The sequence below is a fragment of the Loxodonta africana genome, chromosome 14, assembly GCF_030014295.1.
Source record: "Loxodonta africana isolate mLoxAfr1 chromosome 14, mLoxAfr1.hap2, whole genome shotgun sequence".
NCBI classification, from domain to species: Eukaryota; Metazoa; Chordata; class Mammalia; order Proboscidea; family Elephantidae; genus Loxodonta; species Loxodonta africana.
Genome location: NC_087355.1, coordinates 91,824,191 through 91,833,460, shown reverse-complemented (window position 1 = coordinate 91,833,460; position 9,270 = coordinate 91,824,191). Strand labels below are relative to the sequence as shown.

General features: G+C 61.6%; 1 protein-coding gene across 19 annotated transcripts in view; it reads right to left on the bottom strand.

The window, feature by feature from the left end:
- Window positions 1-15: 15 nt before the first annotated feature.
- Window positions 16-9,270, bottom strand: part of MROH1 (maestro heat like repeat family member 1) — a 59,640-nt gene continuing 50,385 nt past the window's right edge. For 14 of the 19 annotated variants that reach the window (XM_064268217.1, XM_064268225.1, XM_064268227.1 and 11 more), the window contains 11 exons: window positions 7,549-7,714; window positions 6,804-7,000; window positions 3,241-3,378; window positions 2,717-2,831; window positions 2,141-2,287; window positions 1,821-2,009; window positions 1,312-1,467; window positions 1,100-1,234; window positions 927-1,029; window positions 783-848; window positions 16-301 (listed from right to left, as the gene is read on the bottom strand). In XM_064268217.1, coding sequence (XP_064124287.1) covers window positions 216-301; window positions 783-848; window positions 927-1,029; window positions 1,100-1,234; window positions 1,312-1,467; window positions 1,821-2,009; window positions 2,141-2,287; window positions 2,717-2,831; window positions 3,241-3,378; window positions 6,804-7,000; window positions 7,549-7,714 — 1,498 coding nt within the window. In that variant the 3' untranslated portion in view covers window positions 16-215. The other 5 variants (XR_010317852.1, XM_064268232.1, XM_064268231.1 and 2 more) reach the window with 5 other exon arrangements.

Sequence of the window (9,270 nt, the reverse complement as noted above, 5' to 3'; positions counted from 1 at the left end):
GCCAGGTGTCAGCCCCCCACAGCACTGCTGGGGGGCACACGGCTTTATTGAGAAATGAGAGGGCACACAGGAACTGCCATCCTCCACCTCATTCAGCCTCTCGTGTCTTCCCCACCCCAGGCAGGGGCTGCAAGGCCCCAAACCGGCTCAGGATCTGAACCAGCCCAGGTCAGGGTCCTGCTGGGGGATGGCTGTGAGGATGGGCTGGCTGGGACTCAGGCAAACTTCACCAGGCGGCCCAGTGTCTCTGCCGCCTTCATGCGCACCATGGGCACAGGGTCCTTCAGCAGGAGCTGGAGTGCTGGGTGGGGACAGAAGGCACCAGCCACGCCTGAGCCATGGGCCTCTGAGGGCCCCCACCTGACCCCCCGGGCACATTGCCACCCCAGTCCAGGGTACGCTGGTGCCTGCGCGTGGGGCCCCGCCACCCTCCAAACAGGCCTCTCTGCCGGCAGAGCTCGGGAGCCAACGGAAAGATAGTTTTTCCTTTTTTAGTGTTTTTTAAGCTCTTTTGGAACAGTTAGGAAGTTTCCGTGAATTACCAGAGACGATGAGGTCACCAATGACAGGGAAAAATCCTTGAAATCCAGGAAAATCACTTAGGCCCCCCCACCCCACCCCGCCTCCCGGGTCAGCAGGGCCCAGCAGGCCGGACAGGTTGGGGATTTGTGGGCCACCCCCTGGGCTGTGGGGGGGAGGGGGTGGGTGGGAGGTGGGGCAGCCCGTGTCTGGTGCCAGTGGAGGGGGCTGGCGGGCAGTTTTGGGAAGGCCCACCCGCTCACCAGCTAAGAGTTGCTCCAGGTCCACCTGATGCCGGAGCTCGCGGTCCGCATGCAGCACCAGGAAGCCTGCAGCGGGAGGTGAGCCAGGTCAGGGTGGGGAGCTCCACGGAGCCAAGGCAGGCGCGTGGGCCCCGGGGCACTCACCCGTGAACATGGGGGCGGCGGCCCGCACGTCCTCCCAGCTACTCTTGAAGTAGAACAGGCTGGTGCTTACCAGGCGACCCAGCAGGTCAGGAAAGTGGAGCATCTGCAGCAGAGGCCATCAGTCCTGGGCCTACCGCCCCAGCCCACCCAACTGCCTGGCTGCCCTGCCTCACCAGGTGTTTGCAGGTGGTGTTGAGGAATTCACCAAAGTGCAGGCCGCGGCCATCCTGCAGGTGTTTCTGGAAGGCGGCTGTTAGCTCCTCACAGGCCAGGTTGGGGCCACACATGCGCAAAGCAAACCTGCAGGCCTGGTGGGGGGCACTGTGTTGAGGCCCCCCCACTGCCCCAGCCTCCCCCTCCCAACCCACCCCGCCCAGCGGCTCACGGTGACCACAGCGGCCTGGGGGTCACACAGGTGCAGCAGCAGGGGTGCCAGCGCGCTGAGGGTCTGCTCCAGGACCACATCCTCACAGTCCCCGTGGCAGGCCTTGCTGAGGTGTCCAAAGAGGCAGATGGATGCCCGCCGGAACTCCACCTTCTCCTGGGGCGGCGAGGCGTCACCCCACACAGCCCCCATGACCAGCCAGCCCTTGCTACCCTCCCACTGTGCATGCTGTCCCCACCTGAGAACGGCAGGGACTGGGGATTCAGGGTGGAGAGGTGGTAATAGGGGACACTCAGCCCCGGGGGCAGCAGGGCCTGCCTGAAGAAGGTCCCACTGGCAGCCACGGGGGGAGTGGGTTTGGGAGAGCACCAGAGGTGCTGCCCGGTATGGGGGTCGGGAAGGAATGGTGGAGGCCACTCCTGGGAACTGGGCAGGTTTTAGGGCTCTGGGGACTGGCAGGAGCTGGCCTGGCTAGGGTCAGGATGTCTCCTCAGCCCACCCTCGCCTACACTGTCAAAGAAGGGCCGGATGCGGATGGCCACGTGCAGCAGCACCGAGCGCAGGTCCCACGGTTCCACCAGGTCCAGCAGCCTTGCCAGGCCCGCCATGGCCTCCAGGGCCACCAGACTGTGCAGGTCGTCCGCATCATCCAACCCACCAATCAGGGCTGTTACGAGCTGGGGGCCATGGGCCCGAACCTGAGAGCCGGCGCACACTCAGGGTCCTGGGGCCCTGAGCTCAAGAGCTCACCCATGCCCATGCGTGGCCCTGCCACCACCCGTTCCTGGGTTTGTTTGGGTGCCCATGGCAAAGCCAGTGATGGGCCCACCTTGTCAGGGGAGCTGGAGGCCAGGTTGGCCAGCCCACGGAGCACCAGCCTCCGCACGCTGGCACACGTGTCCTTCTGCCGGGCCGCCAGGTTGACCAGCAGTGACTCCAGAAGCATCAGGTCATTCACCACGTTGCTGCTGAGCAGCTGGAGGCAAAGGCGCTCTGACCCCCATGGCCCCTGTCCTGGAGGCTCCCCCATCCCCAGGGGCCCCCCAACCAGCCTCGCCCAGAGTGCCCTGGCAGCGACACCATATGGGTGCAGACAGGTCTACAGCCAAGGCCATGTGAGGAGCAGACAAAGCAAGCCAGCAGGGAGGCCTGTGCTGACCCCACTTCAGGCTGTGCACCTGGGTCCTCTAGAGCTGACCCCACGTGCCCCTGGTCCCCCCGCCACGGCCCTGGGACACAAGGGACAAAACCACGTCCACGAAGGCCTGTGCCCCCTGTGAGCGGCCTACCCCCACCAGGGCTGGCCTCGAGCTGCTGAGCCCGAGAAGGCTGAGACAGGGTGTATGGAGGTGTACTGCATCCTTGCCCAGCAGCTCCCTAGTGGGACTGCCCCGACGGGCCTCACCTCTGCTAAGAAGGCCGTGGAGGTGACCCGCTGGATCTCGTATGCGCTGCTCTGTGTGGAGATGAGGGCCTTCATCACCAGCGGCAGCCGGGGGCCCGCATGTTTTGCCATGGCCCTGGAGGGGGGCAGGGGTGTCAGAGGGTGTGCTGCTGTCTACCCTGCCCCATCCATGCACCTCCAGGACCTGGTGCCCCAGACCCCACCTTCATGCTGAGAGCTGTGGCAGTGGCTCCTGTCCACGAGCGCTGCCCCACCAGCTGCCAGGTCACATCCTTTTGCTCAGACATGTGCCCCCCACACACACTTGCTGGGGGTGTGCAGGGATCTGATGTCCCACTGCCATCCTGGACATCCCACATGAGGCCACACCTGACCTACCACTGTGCTGAAAGGGGGCCCCATGCTGGCCTGGTCCTTGCCTCCCACCAGCCCATGAGCATTCAGCATCTCCCCCCCTCCCTTTGGTCCTGTGCCTTCCTGGCTGTTCCCCGCTTCCTGGGCACAAGGGAGGGGGGCCTGCTTACCTGGCCAGCTGAGTGACGCCCTCCTCATGCCCCTCAGAGGTCCTCAGCAGCTCCCAGCCACCCTCCAGCTCCAGGTGCCACACCACCTCCTCGCTGCCTCCCCTCAGCAGCATGGCCTGCAGCGTATCCACCGCGGAGCTGCAGGGACACCTCGCTCAGCTCCTCCTGCCCCACCCCCCAAACACACATGTGCACACGTGTCCCCCGCTGTCCTGTGCCTGGTCTGGGCCAACCTTCAGGGAGCAGGCTCCAAGTACAGCTGGGAGGTCCTCGGTATACCCCCCAATGAGACCCCCCTTCTAGAGGCATAGTGAGCTGTTGTAAGAGGTGGGTATTTGACTCTGGGCACAAGTCCAAGGGGGTGCCAGCAAGGCTGGCCAGTGAATCACCCCTACCCTCCGCTGATGAGGCCAGCAGGGGGAAGAGGAGTGCCACAAGCTTAGATTGCCCCTGGGTGCTTGTTACCCTCCCTATGCCTCTGCCCCTTGCCCACCAAGGAGGGCCCTTTGCCAGCTGAGCTGTTGGCTGGGTGGGGGGCTTGCGAGGTCTCTGCCAGGTTCAGAAAACAGGCACAGGGGAGCCATCTGCCACGGATGCCACACCCTGGGGCCTCGCACAGGTCTTGACCCTTGACCCAGGTTCTTATGCAAGTCCCAGCCTGTGTTGATTCCTCCTGGCCAGACACGGTGCCTGAGGATGCAGAGGGCTGCAGAACTCGTGTGTGGACACAAACGGGGCTTGGCTGCCAGCCGCTCCACATCAGGCAGCCCTGTGGGCAAGAGCAGTGAATGCCAGGGCCTGGGCCAGGAAGGAGAGGCAGGGCTCATCCACAGAAGCTCGCAGTGCGCTGGTGCTAGCCCCAGTGGGGACAGGGACAGCTGGGACTTCCTGGCTATTGGCCAGCAGCTTTGACTGCCTTCAAGGCTTGTAATTAAAAAAGCTGGCCAGGCACACCCTGAGTTCAACTGACTGAGCCCCCCAGGGACCTAGAGTTTGAGTGGGGCGCAAAGGAGATGGCTGTGAGGGCAAGGTCTGGGCCACAGCCAGGAGGCCCTAGGTGACAGCCCCCGGGGGAACAGTGCAGCCTGGGGGCCGCTGTGCTATCCACGGGGGCAGGAGTACAGGGCTCACGGTCAGCTGCCCTGTTGGAGATGGTGCTAACCTGGGCACCTGGAGTGGCACTGCTGCCCAGGACTGCTGGCTGAGGCAAACATCCGACAGCCAGCTCTCCTCCCAGGAGCCTTGTCCCCCATGTGTGGGCCGGCACTGCTGGTGCCCTCAGGGCCACTTCCACCGCCCGAGCCGGGACCCCTAAGAGTGGACATGCCTGTGCAGGTGGAAGAGCAACCTCAGACTCTTCCACCTGCACAGGCATGTCCACTCCGAGAGGGGGCCACAGACGAACAGCAAAGAGACCCTGCTAGGCCAGGCCTGGGGTACGGGTAGGGGTGGGCTGAAGGGCAGGAGGGGCCGGCCTTCCCCCGGGGTGACTTCTGTGGGCCCCCAGACTCCCCAGAGCTCCTCTGGCTTCCTGTCGTGCCAACAAGCCAGGCCTTCCCACCCTCGCTGTCTCCCTGCAGGAGGAGCCAAGAGCCCTCCGCACAGGAAATGAGTCTGATACTGTAGCCTCTCCAGGGCCTGTCTGGAATCCAGCATCTGCCCCTCTCACAGATAAAACCCTTCCTGGCTCAGCAGCCTGTGGGCGGAGCCAGGAGAACAGCTGCCCGCCCCCTGCCCTGGGAGACCAGAGCCCAGCAGGGGCCCCGGGGGCCAAGGCATGGACAGTGGTGGGGAGTGGGTGGGTTGGGTGGCTGCTGCCCTGGGCGTAAGGGGCAAGTATGCCAGAGCCTCTGAGCAGCTCAGCGGGGTGAGGGCGTCTGGGGAGGAGAGAAGGGTGGGCATAGGGTGACAAGCTTGGTTTGGGACCTCTGAGGTCCCACGGACTTCCACGCTGCAGAGCAGACACTGCAGGGGCCCTGCCCTGGGCAGAAGCCGGCTGCCTCCTGCAGCCCAGCGTCCTTGCTGGTGGCACTTCAGCCAGCATGGTCCTCAAGGACTGTGGGGACATCAGAGCACAGGGGTGGCAGCCACTGCCATAGGAAGTGTCAGCAGGTCCCACACTTCTGGTACTCCCCTCACCAGAGAGAAAGACTAGGAACCCCATGATTCCAGTCGGAGAGCCTGGTTCTGGCCTGGGTCGCTGCATGAACCACAGGCAGAACCGTGCCCCTGTGGGTCGTGGGAGAGGTGGCCAGCAGGGTGAGGGGATTGGTGGGCTCCCTGTCCTGTTCCACCTACTCTGACTGCGGGGCAGGCAGCCGCCATGAATAGCCATGAACCTCAGTGTAGACTCATAATGTGTTGATAGTTCAGATTCAGGCCTCCCTTGCCAGTCCACCTCCTGCCCAGTCTTGACAGGCTTGGCGTTGATAGGGCCCACTCTCCCGGTGAATTGCCTCTGGGCCAAGACCTAGGCTCTGAAAGCATTTGTGGTAGACATGGGGCTAGGCCCTGAGAGGCTCGTCCCCCATCCACAGGCTAGAGAAGGGCAGTGGGGTGCCTGGAGGAAATGTGGGCCTGCCATGCCGGTCCCTGCTCACTCTTCCCACTTGATCTACGGAGAGCAGGGCAGGAAAGGTTACGGGTTGGTCCTGCAGTGGGGCTGCCTCTTCCCCTCACATATGTGTGCACACTCAGGCCAGATCCCAGGGTGGGCAGGGCCCATGGACGAAGGACATGTGGGGAGAGGCTGTGGAGGCCACGACTGACAGGCAAGGTATAGATGCCCTCAGCTGGTAGCACCACGTACCCACCCGCCCTGACTCCTGTCTGGGACCTGGCACCCACTCTGCAGAGACCACAGGGCCAAAGCCATGAGGTGTCTGCACAAGCAGGGATAGACTGAGCTGAGCCACACCCCATTCCCAACAGAGTTGGGAGCCAAGGGGCTGGGGGAACTGGGGGGCTGAGGAGCCAGGGCCAGAGGGTCTGGGGGACCTGGGAGCTGACCCAGCCGTGAAGGTCTCTGCTGAGTTTCCATCTGAAGCGGGGCTCTGAGTGTAGGAAGCCAGAACTGAGTTAAGCGGCTGAGGTTCCAGCCACAGGGCACTGCACAGAGGCTCACCTCCTGGCAATGTCCTCTGCTGTAGGACGGCCAGAGTGCCACAGGACAAGAGGCCCCACAAGGCCAAGGCCACAGCATCCCTACAGCTCTGACTTCCCATGGGAAGCAGGGCCCCTCTCCTCATCCCCCAACCAGACATGGGAGGTGAGTGAGAGGCCTGGGAGTGGGACCTGGGAGGCAGCCAAGGGGAGATCTTCACCTCCAACACAGAAAGGGTGTGCACACCCCACACACATGCACACCTACCACACACATGCACAACCATCACGCATGCATGCATACACAGGAACACACACACGTACACCCGCCACACACGAGCACACCACATGGATGCATCAGCACCCACCACACACACATGCAGACACACCACGCAGTATGCACGCACACATGCTTGTGCTGACAACCACCACCGTGGGCTGGGACCTGAGGCTTCACTTACCTGCAGGGCTCCAGGTTCCTGATGGCCGGGGGGCCACCGGAGCTCCTTCTCTCCTTGGCCTGTAGGTTCCGGGGCAGCTGGACACCCACGGTGCAGCTGATACGCAGCAGAAGTGCCACAAATAGCTCGGGGTAAAGCTCTAGCACCGCGGCCCCAGAGGCCGGAGCGGACAGGACCTCGTACAGCGCACACGTGGCCTGGTGGGGACCCATCAGACATGCCACCCCGGCCTTCTCCAGCAGCAAAGGCTGGGCCCAACAACCCCATGGACCCACTCAGCCTGTAACCCCGTTGGGAGGTCGCGTTCGTCAGGGGAGTGGGAGGAACTGCTCAGCCTGGGGCAGGGGCCACAGTGCCTGCCTCCACAGGTCAGGCCGCAGACCATCTGTTCTCGGCTCTTTGCGGGGTGGGAGGAGGAAATTTTCACAGCTGCTTTACTGCTTAAAAAGTGGCCAAGCTGGGTTTATTTTTTTTTCGCAGGATAAAACGCAAAATGATCTCCCTTGGGGACAGACACCTGAGAGGCCTTTTACGAGCCTGGCTATGGCGCTCGCAGGCCCAGCGTCCCCAGGGGCAGTGGCCAGGTGTTGGCGGGTGAGCCCAGGCTGTTGTGGGGAGGGGCCTACTAACTCCATAAGGCCAGCCCCCGCTTGGCCTCCTGGCCTATGATGACCCCAGGTGGCGTGGGCAGAGACTGAGGAGAGAGAAGGGATGGTACATGTTGGGGGCCCCTGGGTGCACTCACCGCGAGGGGCAGCAGGGTGGCCACGCGGTCAGGAGTGCTGCTCAGCAGGAAGGCCCGGCTCTCCTTGAATGGGACGTCCCTGTTCATCTTCTCCAACAGCAGCCTCAGCACCTGGGTGGTGAGGCTGGGGTCCACGGCCAGAGCCCGCCAAAGAGTGCAGGTGTGGCTGTGGCAGACGGGGGACAGTCACCTACAGGCATGCCAGCACAGCCCCACGCTGTTCAGACACACCCGCCAGACAGGGATGGGCCTCCTCTGGCCCTGGGCTCTGTGCACAGGCTGCCCTGGTGCTGAGCAGAACAGGAAGAGAAGAATGGGAAACAGGTCTGGGCCCAGATGTGGAGGCGTGAAGCAGGATGGCAGGAAGGGCCCTTCTGCAGGGGGTGGGTCCATCTCGGCTTCAGAGAGCCTATACAATTAACTTTTCAAGAGCAATGAGCACTCCATGGCCAAGAGTCAGGCACACAAAGAAACAAAGGAGGTCACGCAGATGCCACCAAGAAGAGACTGGCCCAGTGCCCTATAGACGTCAATGCCGACAGAGGAGCAGCTCTGCTTTGTGTACTTAAAGGAACAAGTGGCAGGTATCAGACTACTGGACACAGCAGATTGGAAAGGGAACAACCCAACAGCTCTCTAGACATTGGTGCCAGCCTGGATACAGCAGGAGAGACAGTGAGCAAGAAGACGGACCAGGAGAAATTACCCGAACCCAGCACTGAGATGGAACAAGGGAGAGATTCAGGGACAGACGGGAGACGGTGGGTCACAGGATGCAAAGGTCTAACACACGTCTGACTGGAATCCCAGAGGCAGGAGGGAGAGAATGAGGCAGTGGTCACAACTTGAGAGGAAAGGCTAAGAACCTTCCAGACCTGATGGACTACACTAACGCTCAGACCCGAGCAGCCAGCAGGGCCAGGCCAAATAAAGAAAAGAACTCTGCATGGACCCCAGCAAAACACCAAGAGACGCAGCAGCTTCCTGCAGTAATGGTTAGCCTTGCAGCTGCTTTCCCAAGAACAACAATCGAGCCAAAAAAGAATAAAATGTCACCTTAGGTGGATTAAGAGGAAATACTTGCCAAACTAGAATTCTAGACCCTGCAAAAATAGTATTCAAGAGTGATGGCAAAATGAAAATATTTTCAGATAAGCGAAAGTGGAGAGTTTGTCACCCACACACCCCTCACCTTAGGCAGAAGGAAAGTGACGGAAACCTGGGACCATGGACAAGGTGGGAAATATGTGGGCAACGGCACACACCCAGGACGAGGAAACACCATGTGCTGACGAGGACGTGACTACAGCACATGTGCGTGAGAGTGCTACAGTTGCCCGGCTTCCACCAGAGGATGTGCAGCCCCGTCTGCTGGAGTCGCACCAACCTGCAGCCAGGGCAGTGCCCAGAACGTCTCCCAAAAGGACCCTGAGCGAAAACCTCAGGCTTTCTGGATATCCCTTCACTGTCTCTGCCGCTGAAGCACGGAAGCAGCCACAGGCAAGATGTAAACGGTGGGCATGGAAGCATTCCAACAAGACTTATTTGTGGACACTAAAATCTGACTTACGTATGACTTTCAACTGTCATGAGATATTACCGTTCTTTTTGATTTTTTAAAACCATTTGTAAATGTAAAATCCATCCTTGGCTCATAGGCCGCACAAAAAAATGAGGTGGGCCAGGTGTGGCCCAGGGCTGTAGTTGGCAATCCAGACCTAG